General features: G+C 47.1%; 1 protein-coding gene across 1 annotated transcript in view; it reads right to left on the bottom strand.

The window, feature by feature from the left end:
* The window catches only part of ZNF618 (zinc finger protein 618), a 145,545-nt gene that overhangs the window by 20,671 nt on the left and 103,086 nt on the right, over positions 1-21,788 (bottom strand). The window contains exons 12-15 of the mRNA XM_077769769.1: positions 18,011-18,100; positions 17,077-17,112; positions 16,908-16,985; positions 9,378-9,467 (exon numbers count right to left, since the gene is read on the bottom strand). Of these exons, the coding sequence (XP_077625895.1) occupies positions 9,378-9,467; positions 16,908-16,985; positions 17,077-17,112; positions 18,011-18,100 (294 nt within the window). The remainder of the gene's footprint in view (positions 1-9,377; positions 9,468-16,907; positions 16,986-17,076; positions 17,113-18,010; positions 18,101-21,788) is intronic.

Here is a 21,788-nt window from a genome sequence, read left to right as displayed (position 1 = left end):
CCCCCACCCCCCCCAGCCAGCCCAGGAGGAGTCCCCAAGGCCACAACCCGCACAGGACACAGGTCTGTCCACACTCTGCACTCCCATTCTCCACAGTCTGGTTTCCTTAATCCCAAACTAGAGAGGTCTGGCCGGGGAATGACACCTCCGCAGGATTCTTCTTTCTCTCTCTCCCTTTTGGGGCCAAGGACCTTGGAGGTCCCCGAGTCCAATCAAAACGGCGGCTCATCTTATGACTCCAAAACAGCCTACACACGAGACTCTACGGCACGTGTCCAGAGTCCTATCTCTGAGTTCCCTCCTATGTCCCTGAAGCAGTCTGGGGACTCAGTAGGGAGCAAAGTGAACCCCCCTCTGGATCCCAGGTCCCTCACCTTTGGCCTCTGAGGTCTTGAGACTCTTTACTTGCCCTCTCTTGACCTCTGTTCCCCTACCTGTTCCCCTTATATCCATCAATAAAAGTGGGACACCCCCCTCTGTGCGACCAGCCTCACAGGGACTTTGTGAGGATCCCAGACCACACAAAATCACAGAAGTACCTTGAATGACAAATGGCTCTTCAGATTTGAACAGCCATTATTGGTATTTTCTAGGGATAAGGAAACCGAGGCCCAGAATGTTTAAGGAGTTTACGGTGGCACGGGAAGTCCATGGCAGGATGGGACAGGAGCTCAGGCTGGCCAGCTACTCGAGGAGGCCTCTGCACAAGGCCAAGTGGTCCCCTTTGGCCTCAACCCACACATGCTGGGAGCCTGGGCACAAGGAACAGAGAAATTCTGTTTCTAGGAGACCCTCTGATCAGACCTTTCCATGGCCTACAGTTCCTGATGTCAAAATCCTGGCCGTTTGTGGGAGACACCCCTCCTTCCCTGTGGCAGGGAGCTCAGGGACACCCGCAAAGCACATGATATAATAAATCTTCAGGCACCCTGGCCTGGGACCTCCTCACCTCTTGCTTTCCCTCCGTGTCCTGCAAGCCTCACGGCCTTTGCACATGCTATTTCCTCTGCAGGGAATGATCTTCCCTCCAAGTTTTGCCTGGGTAACCAGTGCTGGTCCTGCAAACTTCCACACGAGCATCACTTCCTCTAGTAACTGTCCCTGACACCTCACCTGGGGTCATTTTCAGTCCCCTGTCCACTTCCCTTCAAGAACTGATCACCACCGATAATGACACATGGTATATAGGGGTCTGCCTGGGGTCAGACACATTTGACTGGGGTCTCTTCTCCCATTAGCCTGAATGCTCTGTGAGGGCAGAGTCTGCCAGTTAGGACCAACCATGTACTCAGGACCGGGCGGATTCCCTGACATACAGGAAGTGCTCAAGAGGTGAGCCAGAGTCAGAGGCCTCAATGTCCAGAAACGCAAACCTCAGAACCACACGTAAGCAGAGCACATCAAAGACGGGACGCCCAGGAGGGGGCATGAGAATCTACCTCATGTGTTACCCTCCCGATGGCCACAGGGGTGTATCTCAGGCAGATGGGCACAGAGAGCTCAGAGAGGTACAGGCACCACTCCAGGGTCACACAGCAGGTACAGACTGAGCAGGATGAACTTCCCAGACTCCTAACTCATTTCACTCAGCAGTTGCTCCATCTGTTGACCTTCTCACATGGAATGTTATCAGGCTGGAATTCCTACCTGAGCTCTCACTGAGCAGAGAAGAAAGAGCTCCAGACAGACTGGCCGATGGCCCTTGTGAAGAACACACATGAGATGTTTACCTATAAGAAGTATTTTAAAATGAGAGCACGGTGGGCTCTCCTTTCTGTAAAGCTAAAACTTCAATGGGAACAAGAAAATTCAGAAAATATAAGGATTCGAGAAAAGTAGCCGCGTAGCTGAGGGCGTAGAGAGGCCAGGCGGTCCCCCTGCAACCTTCACCAGGCAGAGGAGGGTGAAGATGCATTCGAGGCTGATGGGAACGGTGTGCACAAAGGCTGCAGCAGGGAACAAAAGGGGTCTAGGTTGGAAACACTTCTTCGAGGATTTTCATCTTCAAGAGAGAACCAGAGAACTTACACCTCCGGCCGTGATGGACTTCCTGGTGTGGGGCTAGCCCCCTCCAGATTCAACTCTAAAGCTGGACAAAACACATAAAACAACAGCTTTCAGACTTTGAACAGTAAGCGGTGCCGGACCGGGATTCGCGACGGAAGACCTGAAGTGAGATCTCTCCAGGCTCTGCCTGGAGTCCCTTGGACCACAGCACAGGCAAGGAGCCCAGAGGAGGCACTGCGGTCTAGGTGAACAGAGGGGACCGTGATCAGGGTTCAGGGCTTCTGACATGGCTGGAATTGGCAGGACAGAATAACAAAGAGGAATGAATTAAAAAAAAAAAATAAATAAATCAAGACCTCCAGAAATGTGCAGAGGGGCCTCATAAAGTGTTTGGCTGGGTGTCAAACTGATCTGTGCAGAAGGAACTGCTGCGGAGGCTGGCAGGTAACAGCGACTAGTGGGGTGAGAGCCAAGCACGGGTTCAGCGGTCTCATACGAGTAGGCGAGGCTTGAGTTCCCACCTGCCAGAGAAGACACACCTTGTTGAACACACACATTTAGCAGGGACCCAGAAAGGTCTGGCCTTAGAAGGGTTACTCTAACCCTAGAATAAGAACACCCTAACAGTTTTCACACAAGCCTTTGAAGTATGAAGCTGATCTGTAAGCAAACTAACTGCCTGCCAGAACAAAATTCAACACTTTTCAAAGGAAGATAACAAAATCTAGAGGCTCAACAAACATCACGATGTGCAGCACAGAATAAAAAATTACTTGTGAGGCGAAGCAGGAAAATGTGACTACATACTCAAGAGAAAAATACCAACCAAGAGAAACATACAGAAATGACAGGGATGATGGATTGCAGACAAGGACCTTAAAACAGCTTTCATAAATATGCTCAAAGATTTAAAGGATAATATGAACATAATGAGAAAAGAAATGATATAGAAAGGAAGCAAACAGGAACTGCAGAGATGAAAAATAGGATAGCTGAAATGAAAAATTCACTTGATGATTTTCCTGATAAAACCGACTGCACACTAGAGAAGAAAAGATCAGTGAACTTGAGACAGGGTACTAGAAACTACCCAAATTGAAGCTTGAAGGGAAAACAGGGATGATAAACTGAATGGACCTTCATCACCAAACAGTTTAACATATATGTAAATAAAGTCTCAACAGCAGAGGAAACAGAGATTGGGTAATAAGAATATTTCCTGAGGGTCACCTGGGTGGCTCAGTAGTTGAGTTTCTGACTTGATTCATTCAGGCTCAGGTCATGATCCCAGGGTCATGGGATCGGATCAAGCCCTGTGTTGATCTCCATGCTCAGTGTGGAGCCTGCTTAGCATTCTCTTTCTCTCTCTCTTTCCCTGTGCCCCTCTTCCCAATTCATGCTCAATCTCCCTCTAAAATAAAAATTTAAGAAAATATGTTTGCAGAAAATACTGGCTGAAATTTTCCAAATTTGATGAAAAGTATAAACCCACTGATTCAAAAAATTCAGTGAACCCCAAACAGGATAAACACAAAGAAAACCATATGCCATAATCAAATTGAGAAAAAAAAATAAACAACATTAACATGGAGATATATTTAAAAGCATCCAGACAAAAAGACACACTAAACATAGAATCACAATATCTATATTGTGACTACATTGTGACTATAATATCTGACTTCTCATCAGAAACATAATCCAGAAGATAAAAGAATGACATTTTTAAATGCTGAAAGAAGACCTTCTCAACTTAGAATTTCATATCCAGAGAAAACATCCATTGAAAGAAACAGATAAAATAAAAACATCTTCAAGTAAGAGAATCTTTCCCCAACAGACCTACAATAGAAGAAATGTTAAAAGAAGCTAAGTTCTTTAGGGAATAAGGCAAAATGATTATAGATGGAATTCAGATTTATACAAAGGAAGAAAAAGTACAGGAAGTGGTAAATATGTTTGAAAATATGAAAGGCTTTTTCTCATTTCTTAATTAACAAATAATAGACTGTTTAAACCAAAAAAATTTATTGGGTTTATAACTTATGTAGGCATAGATGTATGGTAAGAACATAAAGGACAGAAGAGTAATAAATGCAAGTATACTCTTATAAGGTTCTTACATGTTCTTACATTACATGTGATGTTATAAATTAAATTCGTGATAGACTATAGTACATTAAAGATGTGTATTATAAACCGCAGAGTAACCACTGAAGAAAAAGGGGTATAGCTAGAAAGCTAACAAAGGGAACTTTTTTGTAAGTTCTTGATTAATATTAAAGGGGGCAAGAAAAGAAGAAAAAATACATAATAAGAAGAGATGGGACAAACAGAAAAAAATACAAGGCAAAATATACAAAACACAAAAAATATGAAATATAAAATACAGAAATCCAACCCTATCAATATAGAATATTAAATGTAAATGGAGTAAACACTTCATTTAAAAGGCAGGGATTGTCACACTAGAGAAAAGAGTGAGAACCAATTATATGTACATACTTCAAATAAAAAGACACAGAAAAATTAAAACAAAAAGATCAAAAGAAATATGCCATGGAAACACTAATTCTAGGCAAGCTGTAGCAGCTATATTAATATCAGATAAAGTAGATTTCAGGACAATAGCTATTAACTGTTAAATAAAGAAATTAAGACATAAAGGTACTGAACAATTTTAAAAGGGTCATCAAAGTATAATGATCCTAAGCGTGTGCACCTAAAAACAAAGTTTTAAAACTGACAGAACTAAAGGGAGAAACAGCATATCCACAAAATTAAATATTAAATATTCATTCTACATATTCTACATACATAAATATCTAGTATTTATTAGATATTAAATTCTACAGCTGCAGAATTTAAAGTCTGTCTCTCAGTGCTTGATAGAACAAGCATATTTTTTTTTAAAGCCTGAAAAGGTGGGGCGCCTGGGTGGCTTAGTCAGTTAAGCATCCGACTTTCGCTCAGGTCATGATCTCGCGGTTCGTGGGTTCGAGCCCCGCGTCGGGCTCCGTGCTGACTGCCAGCTCGGAGCCTGGAGCCTGTTTCAGTCTGTGACTCCCTCTCTCTCTGACCCTCCCCTGCTCACGCTGTCTCTCTCTCTCTCTCTCTCCTAGAAATAAATAAAACATTTAAATAAATAAATAAATAAATAAAAGCCTGAAAAGGTGTAGAGATTTGAATATTATTAACCGACATAACCTGACACTACACACTCTGGGAATACTCTTCCCATCTCATTGTAAGAGGCCAGTTTTACCCGGATACCCAACTGAGAGCAGGATATTACGAAAAAAGAAATGTACACTACTGGTTGGAATGTAAATGGCATAACCAGTTTGAAAAATAGTTGGGCTCTTTTGTAAAAGTTAAATACCCACGTATCATATGACCCAGCTATTCCACTCCTAGGTATTTACTCAAGATTAATGAAAGCACTTGTCCATACAAGGACATGTACACAAATGTTCATAGAAGCTTTATTTGCATTAGCTCTAAACCAGAAACAACCCAAATGTCTGTCCATAAGTGAATAAAGGAAACTGTGGTATCTGTACCTATGCAGTGGAAAACTACTACTCATTAAACGGAATGAACTACTGATACATGTAACCATAGATGAATCTTAAAACAATCCAGGGAGAGTAAGAGAAGCCAGACCCTCCCCCCACATACAAAAAGGGGGAGGGAAGATGCCGTGTCTGCAATTTGCTAGGAAACGCAAAATAATCTACAGTAACAAAAAACAAGCCAGTGTTTGCCTGGGGATGGGGAAGTGGTGAGTACGGGATTATAAAAAAAAGCACAAAAATACTTTCGGGGTGATGGATGTGCTTGTTACCTTAACTGCGGTGATGGTTTTGTGAGTGTACACATAGGTCAAAACTTCTCAAACTGTACACTTTAAATACAGGCACTCTATTGTATAAGAAACTGCCTCAATGTTGTTGAAAAAAACTTCACCAGAAATATTTATTTTCTTGATTATGATCATCATCTTCAAACCACTGACTGAACATGAGGCTCTGCTAAACCTAGGATTATAGCCCCCTATCCTTGAGAAGTCAGTTGTGGGAGTGATATTAAAAACCAGGTGAAATCCTAGGGAGTTTTTAGATAAAAGTGATCAGAATATATGTTCTTGAGAGCAAGTATCTTTACAAACTACCCCAGGTCTCCAAGTAATTCAGATGCCTTTCCAAGAAAAAGAAGTTTCCAAGAAGAAAACCACTCTCCAAATAAAGAGGAAACATCCCAACATTTTAAGTTTCTTCAGTTCATTTCAGAGTTGAACTTTCTCATACTCTTAATATGTTTTAATAAAGTATAGGCATGATGGCTTATTTAAGAACAATGACAACAAATCTATCCATGTAATATACCATATTATCAGAATAAAAGATGAGAATCATAGAATCATCTCAACAGGTACAGGAAAAAACATAAAACAGTAATTTGTGACAGAAAAATGTCAGTAAACAAGGTATAAAAGGTAACCTCAACTGATAAATATGGGTATTTATAAACGCCTACTTCAGCTAATATAATACTTAAGGATGAAAACGATTATCCTTAATGGCAAAAAGCTGAACCATATGATTATGAAAAAGGCAGAAATGCTCACTGAAAGTTTTATATTCAACATTGTACTTGAGGATCCTAACCAGTATAGTGAGACAAACAACAACAAAAGATAAATAAAAAGAATACAGACTGGAAAAAAGCAAAGCTATCTTTATTAATAGATGACATCAGCATGTACAAGGAAAATCCTAAGAAACTGATAAAAATGTTATTAGAACTAGTAAGTGAAATCAGTAAAACTGTAGGATACAAATTCAATATACAAAAACTATGTTTTTATGTAACAGCAACAAATACTTGAAAAACTAAAATTCATAGTAGCGTATAAAAACACAAAGTACTTAAGAGATAATTTCATGAAGTATGTACAGGACCTCTACTCTGAAAAATACAAACTACTGCTGAGAGAAATATGGAGCGATATACCATATTCATGGACTGGACTTGCCAATATTATGATGATGTCTAGTCTCTCTAAATTGGTCTGAGCAAAGTTCCTAGAATTGACAAACATTCTTTTTTTTTTTTATTTTTTTTTTAATGTTTATTTCTAGGAGAGAGAGAGAGAGAGAGACAGCGTGAGCAGGGGAGGGTCAGAGAGAGAGGGGGTCACAGACTGAAACAGGCTCCAGGCTCCGAGCTGGCAGTCAGCACAGAGCCCGACGCGGGGCTCGAACCCACGAACGTCGGACGCTTAACCGACTAAGCCACCCAGGCGCCCCAGAATTGACAAACATTCTTTAAGAAGAGCAAAGTTGAAAAACTGAGAGTCCCTGAATTTAAGGCTATAAAACTCCAGTAAAAAATATCAGATTAGCATAAACACAGATAAATAAATTGACAGAACAGAAATAAACTCACACATACTATGCATTCAATCGATCGTCAATTCAATGTAATGCAATGGGGAAAGGATAACCAGATATCTGTATGGGATAAAATTAATCTCAACTCCTGCCTTTCATCATTCACAAAAGTTAACTTGAGAAGATGACAGACCTAAATGCAAAGGCTAAAATTTTAAAGCTTATAAAAGATAATTAAGGCGAATATCCTCACAATCTTGACGTAGCTAAGAAATTCTAGGTAGGACCCAGAAAGCACTAGCCATAGAAAAAATTGATAAATTAGACCTTAAAAAATTGAAAACCACTCATCAAAAGATACTGCATGAAAATCAAAAGGCATGCTGAACACCGTGAGAAAATATCCATGGTACATATATCTAATACAAGACCTAGATCTACAATATATAAAGAACTCTTAAAATTTAATAATACAAACAATCCAACCACAAAACAGCCAAAATACTTCACACAATCTTCAGAGTAAAATATACACATGGCCAATATGCAGATGAAAGAGTGCTCAACATCACCAGTCGTCAAGAAAATACAAATTAACACCACAATGACCACTACGCCCTCACCAGAATAGCTAGAATTAAATAGCACATCGCCTACAAATTTTGGCAAGAGTGTGGAGCAAGTGAACTCCCATATGTGGCTGGTGGGAGCGTAAGATGCTACAGGCATTTTGGAAAATGGTTTGTAAGTTCTTAAAAAGTTAAACACACTCTCCCCTATGACCTAGCAATTTCACTCCTTGGTATTTCATCCAAGAGAAGTCAACACATATAACCCCCCAAAAACCTCCTACAAACACTTTAATAGCAAGTTCATTCAGCATAGCCTAAAATGGGAAATTGAAATGAACACGCGAATGGCTGAACTGTAGTATTTTCATACAACAGAATACTGCTCAGCAGTAAAACAGAAGGAACAACTAATACAACATGCACGTGTCTTAAAGACATGGTGCTAAGTGAACGCAGCCAGGCACAAGCGAGTATTGTCAGATGGCTCCATTTGTAAGGACTTCTGGAGTGAGTGTAGATCTTTCTGGATACTCTCGCCAGACCCAGGGGCCTCAAGCCCTAGCCCTGGGTACCACCTGATGAAGCTGTCGAGTCCAGCCCCTAATTCTACATCGAACCCATCAGCACACAAGTCTCTAGATCCAAAGCCCACCGGAGGGGCTGCTTCAGCCTCAGCAAACCAATCTCCTGTAGGATCTAGCCTAAACCTCTCATACCCTCCCAGCTCACACACCTGGGGATCTAAGCAGGGAGCCCCCTCTGACACCCAGGAGGGAAGCAGGGAAATCAGTGGTATCAGGAAGAGTGGAAGGCTGGATGTCCCGCCAGAAGGGCCCTTAGAACTCTTTTCCTTCCAGGCCAAGGGAGGAGAGAGAGATTGAGGACCAGAAACAGGAGGGGAACTGCCAAGGTCACACAACCCCGCAACCCAGCTGATCAAACCCAGGGCTTCTGAGTCTTCACTTAGCGCCCCTTCCAGCTTTTACCTTTCCCACCACCGAGGGCAAAAAGGGACCTGACCTGTCTAGCTGGCTATTGCCTAGCCTGGGTTAGGCCGTGCACTGGCTCAAACCGAGGCTGGATCACGCGGCACTGGCTCTGGAGTGGGGGTCTCAGGAACCACAGGGTTCGGAGGTGTTTAGAGGTGGGGCCACTGGAGGACTTGGGATGAGTGACGCCCACCCAGAGTCTATGGAGGGAGACTCGGGCTCTCTGGGCTGAAGGGTGGGGCTTTCCCAGCTAACCCGGCTACTGCGGCAAGGTGGCCCGGGTCAGACCTGGACCCCCGGAGACTGCCCCAGGCCAAGCCCACCTGTGCATTCATCCTCCCCTGGCAAAGCCTCGTGGCTAGCCCACCCCTCCCCCGAACTCCTCCAAGTCCCCAACCAGAGGAGGTACTCACTGATGGGGGCGTGTAAGGCCACGTGCTCCTGGTAGGGCGTGTAGTACTTGTACTGCTTTCCACAGAATTCACAGGTGTAATTGCCAGTTTCTGTCCAGGGAGAGGAAGGTGTGGGAATGGGCGCCGGACCCCCAGCAGGAAGCAGCAGCATGCTCCGTCCCCTCTCACCACCCCCACCCGCATCCTGGGACCAACTACAATCCCGAGCCCCTGGAGTCAGGCTGCCCAGGTTCAGATCCCAGCTCCTCCATGTCCAGCTGTGTGACCTTGGGCAAATCTCTTAACCTCTCTGTGCCTCAGTTTTCCTATCTGTAAAATGGGGGTAATAATTGGACCACCTTGTAGGATTGCTGTGAGGATTAAATTTATAACGTCAAGTGCTTAGAACAGTACCTGGCACACGCTGTTTCTCCTTCCACACTCCCCCACCACACACCTGGGTGCTCAGGAAATGTGTAGTGACCAGTGCCCACCTCTTGCTCGGCCCCTCTGCAAGCCCTGCCCTCTGCAATGGCCACACTCAGGTCCCCTCGTCTCCAGGACCTGCCCCACCCCCCAAGCATCCCCACCCTCCCTCCCGGCAGAAGGGGTCACGTCTTCCTCTCAGGTCCCACCAGACTTTGTCTTTACCTCTCTTTTGGCACTGCCTAACTTCTTTCTTCTTAAAAATTTCTGATGTAATATTGTTCACTGGGGGAAAATTATAAAATACTGATAAATACAAATACAAAATTTAAAGAGTATGAGAAATTTCAATCATCTGTCACCCCAGCTGCTGCTGCCCTCTGGGGTGACGCGTGCAACCTTTCCATCCGCCCTGGGGCCCACCCCTCACTCCCGTCTCCTCTGGAGCGGGCTCCTCTCCCTGACATCTGCTGTCTGGCTCCGGTGGGCCTTGAATTAGCCAGCCCTGATCCATATCCTCTTTGTAACCCGGTGTAGTCAATCGACAATACTTTGTGGACATCTTGGTGGATCAATAAACATCGATCCCTACTGCATTTATTGGCTGTATAGTTCCCTGTGGGCTCTGCAATCTGCTGACCCAGCCACTTACACCAGGGGACGTTCAGATCGTTTTGAAATTTTTTCCCTTACGAAAAGGAAAAAAAAGAATGCTGTGATCCACATCCTTGTAGAAATGTCTGCACATTTGCTCATTATTTTTTCACGTCATTGCAAAGTAAAGATTATTGTGCGTAATCTTTGCTCATTATTTCCTCAGGATAAATTATGGGTATGCATTTTTAAGGCTTTTGATAACTAGAGCACCAACTACGTATCAAAAGGCTGGGCCAATTATCATCCCAATTGGAAAGCTGTGCCTTATAGGGGGAACTCTATGGCACTGCTGGTTTTATTTTCCGTTTGTTTGAGTTCCAAGGAAATTGACTATTTTTCATGTTTAATTAACTGTAGTTTTTCTTTCGTGACTTTCCCATTTGAATTTACAGCCAATGTTTCCATAGGCATAGTTACATTTTTTTAATTGCTAAGAACTCCGCATATTAAGGACATCAACATTTTGTTCGATAGGTTACAACTATTTTTTCTCAATTGTTTTTTTTTTTTAATTTTTTTAATTAAATTTTATTTATTTCTAGGAGAGAGAGAGAGAGACAGTGTGAGCAGGGGAGGGTCAGATAGAGAGGGAGTCACAGACTCTGAAACAGGCTCCAGGCTCTGAGCTGGCAGTCAGCACAGAGCCCGATGCAGGGCTCGAACCCACGAACCGCGAGATCATGACCTAAGTGAAAGTCGGATGCTTAACCGACTAAGCCACCCAGGCGCCCCGCAATTTTTTTTTTTTTTTTAATTCTGTGTATGGTTTTCCTCTCTCAGCACAGATTTAAACTTTTTCATAAATAACTTTTATAACTGACTCACAAACATTTGAAAAGATAGACTATTTGCTATTTATAGGCTTCAAAGTTGTTAGATCGACTGTACTGATTACATTATTCAAGCCCTACATGATTCTATTTGTCCACCTGCTCTATCAAAGACCATAGGGATCAACCTTTCCCTCTGCCATACTCCCAAATTTATTCTGTATATTTAGATGCAATGTTGCCTCCTGCATATAAGGCTCTTGAAATCAGAACTGTCCATGTTAACTACCTAACTGACATTACATTGTTTTCTAACACGGTGCTTCTCAAAGGGTGGTCCCTGGGCCAGTCGCACTGGCATCGTCTGGGAAACTGTTAGAAATGCAAATTCTCAAGGTTTATCCAAGACACACTACAAGCAAAATTCTAGGAACGGGATCTAGCCATCTGTGCTTTAACAGAACCCCCTAGAAAACTCTGATGGAGAGAAAAATTTAAGAGCCACTGCTCAAACATCTAATTAGACTGTTGCATTAGTTTGCTGGACATTAATTCTGAATAATGAGTTTCTAGGATCTTCCTTTCTACTTGTCTGCGTGTGCCTAAAAACACTTCCCTAAATCTTCTTGGGAAAACCCATTAAAAAGATACTTTGCTAAATGCCCGCCCACAAGGATGAGCAAAACCAGTCATGGCTCCTGCCTTCAGGGAACTTACAGTCTGGAAAAGGAGACAGAAAAAACAAACAATCACACACAAGAAACTTAATACTGCAACCATAAGAGGGGGCTCTTGAAGAAGACCTATAGAGTGCTATGAAAATCCTACTAGGGAACTCAATTTAGTTAAGGAAACAAGAGCGAGTTCCCAAAGAAAGATAAAAGATGAGGAATTAACTAAGTGTGTTGCTTATAAACCACCATTTCAAACTAACCTGAGAATCTTTGTCTTGTAATAAAAGAGATTATGTCATTTGCTTTTACTGCTATAATTGACTTGGTTTTATGTGTTTTATGTTTTGATTCTTTTTTCTCATGCTCCACCCTTTCTGGTTTGTTTCCTTTGTTTTCAGTTGTTTGATGCATGAAATCCTTTCTCTGCTTTTCCATTATTCTCCGATATTCTATTATTTTCCAATATTCTCCTTCGTTTTACATAGCATGGAAGATACATGTCTGTTACAGTTAAGTAGAAAACAGTTATTTTCAAGTCTAATACTACTGAGAAAGGTAGTTTAACTGTGTGCTTCTCAAACTTTTGCATGTTTAAGAATCATCTGCAAACATGGTTACACCACAGATTGCTGGGCTCCACCCCAGAGATTCTGAATCCATGGCATGGGGGTGGAGCCTAAGAATTTACATTAGAACATTTTTTTTGTTAATGTTTATTTTTGAGAGAGAGAGAGAAAGCACAAGCAGGGGAGGGGTAGAGAGAGAGGGAAACACAGAATCTGAAGCAGGCTCCAGGCTCTGAGCACTCAGCACAGAGCCCAACGCGGGGCTTGAACCCACGAACTGCAAGATCATGATCAGAGCTGAAGTCGGCCACAACCAATTGAGTCACCTGGGCGCCCCGAGAATTTACATTTCTAACAAGCTTCCAGGAGATGTTGCTGCCACTGGTCTCAGGCCCACATCATGCGAAGGGCTGACTTAACCTCCTTCTACTCGATCCCTGTGCCTAGTCCTTCCTTCTCATGTTTTTAAAACTCATTTGTAATATTTTACAATGATCTTTGTCTTTTGCATTCAATTTTATAATCAGATTCCAATATTTTAAACTTAACTGCTAGCTTATCTGCTTTGACCATTTACCATCAGTCTTCCTGAGCTGTGACTTCACTCCTCACAATGGACTCTTCAATGTGTTCTATGGCTTAGTTGACTGGAATGTGGTTTTTAAATGTTCTGAAGATGGGTACATAGGAAAGAGCATGTTTTCGAGCCCTCATTTTCTGCTTTACTCATAAATCATAATCTGTCTAGATACAAAACGCCTAGAGTACCACCTTTCCCCTGCAAAACGTATTCTATTGTCTTCTGGCATTTAGTACCGTCCAGAAGTCTCAGGCAAGTCTCCACTGGATTCATCTTTTAATACCTGGCTTTTCTTATGCCTGGATGCCTGCATCTTTTTTCCTTTTTCCTGCTTCTGTCCCACTGGTACACCACTAATGATCTGGAACCGGCTCTCCACGCTCCGTATTTAGCTTGCTTTCCTTTCTCCTGGTTATCCTGATCCATTCAGGTTTCTCCTCCCCATGACGAATTCCACTTCTGCAGATCAAGCCCGCTCTTTTGCTCTTTACTATCTATAAGGTAGGTTCTAATTCTGCGCTTCTCTCCTCTGTTCCTCTGCAGTCCTTCATGCCACTCCTTTCTCTCTGCCTTGTTTTACCCTGCTGCTCTGTGATCACACAACTTCCGGATCCTCTTTCCCAGGGGTCATGCTGTGGGCTGGACTGTGTCCCCCCCACCTCCCCCAGTTCAACTGATGATGCCCCCACCCCCACCAGATGATGGTGTTTGGAGACGGGGCCTGTGGGAGGTAATTGGGTTGAGAGGAGATCGTGAAGGTGGGGCCCTCTCAACTGGATTAGTGCCCTTATAACAAGAGATGCCAGGGAGCGTGCCTCCACTTATGTCCCATCGTGTGAGGGCACAGAGAGCAGGTGGCCGTCTGCGAGCCAGGAAGAGGGTTCTCCCCAGAAGCCGACCAGGCTGGCACTCTGATCTTGTGGACTTCCAGCTTCCAGAGCCATGAGAAAATAAATCCGCCGAAGCCATCCAGTCTGGTATTCTGTTGGGACAGCCTGAGGAGACTAAGGTTAAGTCATATTTTCTTATACTCGAGTGTGGCTGTCCAACAGGATTTTCTTCTAGATTTGGTAGTAGGTCATTTTCAGAGGTCTGCTTTTCCTCAGAGTCTCCTAAATTCTGTGCAATTTTCATAGATACACGGTTTGGGGTTTTTTAATTTAAAAAATTTTTCAAGTTGCTCTTCCTTATCCACACTTTTAAAAACTCAAGTGAACTACAGATGAATCCAGACTTCCTGTCTGTGAGAGACACATGAGTGAACTGTCCTTGACCGTCCCATTGTCATGGTAGTTATGATCACACTGCCATGGTAGCAGTTCTCAGACCTGCAGCTGGAGAGCAGGCTGACACCCAAGGCCCTCTCTCCTTCTAGAAGGACTCCTCTGCTCTGCCATGGCTCCAGCTTCCTCCTTCCTAAGTACCGAATTCTCCAATTTGCTCAGATGATGTGGATACAGAAGGTATACTTCCCAGCATGCACTGCTTCAGGGTTCTTCCCGTTCCCGGACCCACAAAGCTCTCTTCGTGGTGCGGTGTGCCTCTCATGGCTCCTCTCACTCTATGCCTCATCACTGTTAGACTTCTGTGGCCTGGGCAAAACCAAAGCAGCAGCATCCTCACCTCCTAAGGCAGCTCCTGAGGGGTGATGGGAGATGGCCACGCTATTTTAGCCATCTTCGCTCTATAATGCCAAGCTGGGGGCACGCAGGGGGCTAAACCCAGTTGCCTTGGCTCCATGCACTTCCTAACGGCTTATGGCGTGTGACAGTTCCTCCCAGGTCCTAGCACTGGCTGCCTGTCCAACTCAGTTACTGATCTACAGAACAAGATTCATCTAGTACTGTACCTTCCTGGGTAAGAGGTACCACTTATTTAACGCCTTCCACATATGCGTGAGGGAACACACTAATTCCCATGCAAATATAACCTCATCTCATCGCCATGACAATCCTCAGAGGGGAGTCTGACTGTCATCACCCCATTCTTGAGTTAAAGAGAGCAGAGATTAGGGAAATTATATGAAGCATGTGGGACCTCATGCAGGTACTAAGTGTGGAGCTAGGGTTCAGAGACGGGGTGCTCTAGAGCTCCTACGATTGGCCATCTCTTGACGACATCACTCATTTGTTATGCCCTGAATACAAGCCGGGTGCTGGGCCCAACACTTCCTCCACGCACCCTCCAACAGCCTTACAGGACAGATAGACATTCTTGTCCCCAATTTACAGCTGAGTCAAAGGACACTCAGAAGGGGAGTAAGTGGCTAGTAAATTGGTGATGCCAGTATTCAAATGTGGGCCTGATTCCGATTATATTTTTGTAATTATGATGCTGCAGACAGAAGGGCAATACTACCCGGGGGCAGGGGCAGTGGGCCGACAGCTGGACCGTGGCCCCAGATCCCCAGGACCATGTCTACACATGTCTGTCATGAACGTGTCTGATTCCCATGTAGGCTTCCCCACGGTTTAACTTACAGCAGTTTCAGTGTTGAGGATTTCCTCATTTTCTGAGAGAAAAAGAAAATATGTCACATGCATGGTAAACACATGACAAGCGCTAGGCTAACCACTTCGCAGATGTGGTACTGCCGTACCTCCCGTTTCCAGGGTGCTTTGAGAGTCACAAGAAAGCAGAGTCACCCTCTACCATGAAGGAGGAAGGCAGGAGAAGTAAGATGGGGACCGGCCCAATGCCTTCCAAGGGTTGGGGCCAAGCTCCCCACTTTGAAGAGTATCTCTACCTTCCTGGCTTTAGCTCCTCGATTTTCCTTGCCTGGGATTTGCTCATCCTTTCAGTTAGTGTGTGTGTGTCTAGTCTGCAAGTTGCCTTAAATCCTTACTGTAGTGAGGCACAGTCAACAAAGGCCTTTTCTGGCCGGGTGGCAAGCAAGGAAGGGGAAGGCAAATTCCCGAAGGGCTGGACCAGGCCCCTCTCACTCTTGGGACTCTACTCAAGCCATTCTTCTAGAAACAGCCAAAACGGTCTTCCTAAGGTGCAAATCCGATCAAGGCCCTCCCGCACATGGTAAACTCTCTGGCTCATTTCCCTCAGGATGAAGTCTAGATGCCTCCTTCTGGCATTCAAGGCTCTCTAAGACCTCAACTCAGAACTGATTTGCCTTTCAACTCCCAGAACAGGAGCTGCGCTCCCTCTTCCACCTATAATGCAAGAGTTCATTCCCCACCCTCGTCCAAGCAGAAGCCTCCAGGATTCCCAAGTTTGGCCAGGCACTTCGCCAGCCCCCATGGCTCCCTGTGGTTCAGGTTCACCTACTGCCCCCTCTCTGTACCCAAGGGCAGGGCCACAACCGCCCCGCCCACTGCTATGCCCTCACCACACTCAAGGCTGAGAAAGAGGCAGGTCATGGGTATGACTCCTGCCCTCAGGGGGTACCTGGCTCAAGGACAGTGTCTACCTGTGGCTCCCCTGGACAGCTTCATTTGCTGATGAACCCTTCAGGTGACAAGAGTTCTTTTCTGAGCACCTACTATGTACCAGGCACTGTGCTAACAGGTGATTTACATTCACGATCTCATTTAATCCCCCAACAAACCTTCGGGGAAATGGCGTCCTCACTGACATGTGAGGGGCCGAGGCCCAGGACGGCTAACAGACTACCAGGGCACCAAGCATGTGTTGCTCTCACTGCCCTGACCATGACCCTGTGCTGTTCTGCTGCTCCTCAAAGGCTAAGGTCCTAAGACTGGCCCATTTGACAGGTGGGCAAAGTGAGGTCTAAGGGGAGGTCAGTGGTCACCGGCCAGCACCACTGTTTCAGGATAAGTGATGTCACCCCCTCCCAATGGCAAGACCTACCCCTCGGCTCGTCTCCCCACCCAGCCCAGCCCAGCCCCCAACAGAGGCCCGCATACTTGGCCCGATTTTCTGGAATGGTTCCGGGGGTTCCTCCTTCACCTCCTCAGTGGCCACGACACCTTGGTCGAAGGGGTCTGTGGGAGAACACACGGCCCTTAGCGCCCTGGTAACCCGGTCATGGGAGTCCAGCCGGGCACAGGGCGGGGGCAGCCACCAAGGACTTACCTGCCCGATTCTCGGGGGCCCCTTCCACACTAAACACTGCACCCGGGCAGGAGGCAGCAGCCGCAGCAGGAAAGAAGCAAACGGGAGTCCTGTTAGTCTCTGCCCACCGCGCTGCCCAGTGCTCCCAGCCGCTGGGGCCCAGGAGAGCCCGCCCCGGCCAGCGTGCAGGCCCCAGAAAACCAGGGGCCACGGGAGGGCACATCCCCACCAGGACACAGCTTGTGCCCAACGGGCACGGGCCCAACCCGGCGGTGGCACTTTCTGCCCAGCCTGTTTCTGGATTGCCAGCAGACACTCGAGGGGCCAGGGAAGGAGAAAAAAAAGGAAGAGGCCAGTAGGGGAAAAAGAGGCGATGAGAAGGACAAGCCAGCGGGACTGAGTGGCAGGACCTGGTTATAGACCCTGCGACGCGCTGGGGCTGCGGGGCTAAGAGAGGGAGCCCCCCTCCGTCCTTTCTAGGCCCAAGACCCCATATCTAGGATTGGGATTCTAAAAATAAATTACCTAAATTTATTGTTCCAATTTCTAACTCTATAACCGAAGACACTAAAATACCATCATTCATTTTAAAAAACTGGTTTAATTTCATCAGAGCATGTGAATACTCAGTATGAAACCGTAAAATGCATCGATATGCAATTGCTAAAACTCGACGGATTTTGACCTACAAAGCTGGCAATTTCACTTGGGTTCCCCGAATCAGAAGCATGTATGGAGTAGGACGGGGACCTTCTCTCTCCCAGAATCCTCAGGGGTCGGTCACTGCCCTGGTGGTCTGACTGCCACCTGACCTTCCCCTGGGTGGGAGGAGGGAGGGGACTGCCCGTGGGCGGGGTGGGAGCTGGACAGGCGGCCCTGGGGGGCGGTGTGCGTGGGGCGGAGGGTGCTCCTCTTTATCTGCCTCAACTTCCGGGCAGTGAGGGGCCTCACTCACCATCCACCGCATGCAGGTCCCGGTGCTCTTGGAAGCAGCTGTAGTATTTGTACTTCTTCCCGCAGATGTCACACGTGTACCTGAAATTGTCTGCGGGGGACAGAGAAACACACGTAGTCACTGGGACTTCAGTCATTCGGGGTGGGGTTTTCTGGGGCCAGCTCATCGGCCTCAGGACCCAAACAAGGGACTGGCCCAGACTGGCCCCCGCCCATGGGCCACGGAGAAGCAGTGCCAGGGACGTTAGGGGTCCTCTCCACAGGGAGACTGGAGAGCACTGAAGCGACCTTCGATCCAACCCCCAGCCCCACTCTCTGTGAGCTGAGCCACGAAGGGCCTGGCCCCACCTCCCTTCTTGAGGCTCTGCGTGAGGTGCCACACCAGGCACCTCCTCTGCCTTTCCTTCACTGGTCCTCGTGACTGAGGGGGAAGACGCAAGCCATTTAAAACAATTTTTTAAATATTTGTTTATTTTTGAGAGAGAGAGACAGAGCATGAGCCGGGGAAGGCCAGACAAAGAGGGAGACACAGAATCGGAAGCAGGCTTCATGCTCCGAGCTGTCTGCACAGAGCCCAATGCGGGGCTTGAACTCAGAGACCAGGGAGATCATGACCTGAGCCGAAGTCGGATGCTCAGTTGGCCGAGCCACCCAGGCACCCCAAGAAGTAAGCCATTTAATAAACAGGTACACTGAGGTTCAGAAGGCATCTGTCCCAAGCCCCACAGCTAGGGGGGGCCTGTGGTAGGCAGCTTCCCAAAGACCCTGGCCTCCTGGCGTTCACACCCCATGCGATCCCTTCCCCTTGAGTCTGAGCCAGACCTAGTGACTTGTTTCTAATAAAGAGAATGCCATGAAGTGACAGAAAGTCACTTCTGAGATTCGGCTGCCAAAGCCCATAACTTCTGTCTCACTCACGTGGCCCGGCTCTTGCTGGCGGCCATGCTGTAGGCTGCCCCAGAGAGAGAGCCACACAGCCACCCCCGGGGAACAGCTAGCGGGGAGTGTGACGCCTCCAGTCCAACGGCTCGGGAAGGATCCTGCTAACAGCCATGGGCGTGAGTGTGGAAGCAGCTCTTTCCCTGGTTGGTAATCGAGAGGAGACCACAGTCCTGGCCAACACCTCAGGTGCCTCACGAGACCCAGAGCTAGAGGACCCGGTGAAGCCACATTCAAGTCCTCACCACACACACTGAGATAAATCGATGTTCATCTAAGCCATATAGGTGTGCGGCGATGCGGTCCACAGCGGCAGATGATGCGTCCGGGGCCAGGGCTCGGATGCCCACCTCTATCCAAATCCCAAGGCCGGATTCCCTCAGGCCACTGCCCTCACCACACACCAGCACAGGCTCCTGTGTGTATTCCTTAGGCAGATCTAGCGAGGGTCCATCCACCCCAACTTCCGGCCTACGCCCAGCACAGGGACGGGGAGTGGCTTGCTCGAGGAAAAGCCACGATTTAAACATTCACTCAGCTCCATGCCACAGCGGAGTCAGGGCACAGGGCCTCTGTCTGTCTGGATGAGCTCCTTCTGGACCTTCTGCTCCCCAGCACTCCAAAACAGGACTGATGGGACTCCCCCCATCCCGAGGCTGCAATGCCAGGAGATTCCATGGTAAGCTTCTGGTCCTTGCCTGGCTGAACTCAGGGGCACGGATGACACTGGCCATCTTCTTGCCTCTTCCCCCACCTCTCAGACCACACCCGTAATCTCCCAGAGTGTCCTGGCATCCGCCACAGAGCCTAAGTGGTCCCCGAGAGAGATGCACACGGCATCAGCATGCATGGCCATTCTGAGGCTGTGGGGACCAGGCATGCCAGGCCCTACCATCTCTGTGCCCACACCTGAACCAGCCAGGCAGTGATGGGGGAGAGCAGGCGGAGAGCGGAGGAGGAGGGACGGCCTGGCCCTGCTCTGCCTCACCTAGACCGCCAGCGATGCCTGACCCCACTTCAGGATTCAGCTCCTGCTCTTTCCCCCTGACCTGAGGGGACAGGAGGGCAGCAATGAGCCTACTCCCAGGGCCTCTCCCAGGCCGGCCAGTCTAGGATTCCAAGCCCGGCTCGAGCTTTAGTTCAGCCTAGACAATGACTTCGCCCTCATCATGTCCCACTGGACCATGATGCTCTCAGTGCTGGAGAGCAGGGAGCAGGAGAAGTCAAGGCCATCCAGGGTCTGCTGGTTCCAGATGGGGCCTACCCCCAAAGTTCCTCTCCCATACTGGCCAGTGCCAGTCACCCTCCACAGCTGCCGGCCACATTTGTCTCCCATCTGCTCCCACAGCCCCTCCTACCACCTCCAATATACGGTGAACCCCCACTTCCTGCCACTAAGAAGCGCCTTCGCCCTGCTGTGTTGAATCCCATGCCGCTACCTCTTCTCCACATGGATGGGGACCACAGAGCAGGGCCCACCTATGGCAGGAGCAGATGACGACAGAAGGGTTATCCCCAAAGGAAGAAAGGCAAAGTGATTTTTTGTCAATAAAACCACACTCTCAGAGCCTCCAAGAGAGCTCAGTGTCTCCAAGAACACACTCTGAAGTCAGGCTGTGTGACTCCAACCTGACTCGGATGCCAGTAAAGCACGATTAACGCTGGACACACTCCCTAACCTGTGCACCTTGGTCTTCTCATCTGCAAAACGGGAATGACAGACAGTTCATCATTTGATGTGATGAAAAATGAACAAACACGATCACTAACCTACAATAAGTACTTGGTAAATGCTGCCTAACACTGTTGTGGAAAGGGAATCAACATAACAGACACAACGGAGCTGGACACGGAGCTAAGCTTTAATTTTCTTGGCGAAGATGTGGGTGAGTGGGTATATGCCTCCACTTATGACTGTACAATTTTTCTAACAACTTAATGAAAGACGCATGGACTAGAAGGTGTGAGGCCTGGTTTCTATGCCTGCCTCCATTGCTAACAAGCTGCACGAGTCTTCTCTGGGACTCAGTGTCCTGATCTGCAAAATGGGTAGGCTGGACTTGGTATTCTCGACAGGACGCTTTTGGCTCCAGGACTCCATGGTCAGGCTCCTGTCACGAGGCTGGCGTGTGAGGATGCCAGGCTTTCTAAGCAGGCACTGCTGGCTCGGGTCAGGCAAGGGGTGTGGGACTGAGAATAAAATAAAGCACAGTGGCCACGGGGAGAAAACTCTCTAGGGAGGGAGGCCAAAGTAATGGAAGGACTAAAAATACCCCAGGCTACAGAGTCCTCAAGAGCCAGTGGGCCTCCGGGAACCACGGAAGCCAGATGGAACACAATGGATCATTGAGGGGCTGCCGGAGAGCCCAGGGGCCCAGAATAGCCAAGGAAGGAAAGATAAATAGAGAAGATCTTTAAACGTGTGGCTGACCACAGGCAGACCATGGGAGCCGGAAGAGAAGGAAGCTTTTGAAGGAGAAGGGAGCCAGTGGTCAGGTCTCGGAGGAGGGGCAGGCCTTCACTGCCTCCTGGCCATGGCCTTCAGGCAGGTGTCTGACATACCTGAGCCACAGAATGTCTAGAAAATGGAAGCTTAGCCGCAGCACTGCCTGCCTCTCATGTGATGTGTGAATCCAGAGAAAGGGTGGATGGGAAATGGTTTCTGGACCAGTGCAATTAAGGCCCCGTGTTAGCTCACACACCTCCTCACACTGCTTTGTTTTAGATTTTTGGGGGTCATTTACGTTGACTTACTTATTTTGAGAGAGAGACACAGAGAGCGGCGAGCAGAAGGACAGAGAGGAGAGGGAGAGAGAGAGAATCCTACGCAGGCTCCGCAC

Source organism: Crocuta crocuta, unplaced genomic scaffold, assembly GCF_008692635.1.
Source record: "Crocuta crocuta isolate KB4526 unplaced genomic scaffold, BGI_CrCroc_1.0 scaffold95, whole genome shotgun sequence".
Lineage (NCBI taxonomy): Eukaryota > Metazoa > Chordata > Mammalia > Carnivora > Hyaenidae > Crocuta > Crocuta crocuta.
This window is presented reverse-complemented; position numbering and strand designations above follow the sequence as displayed.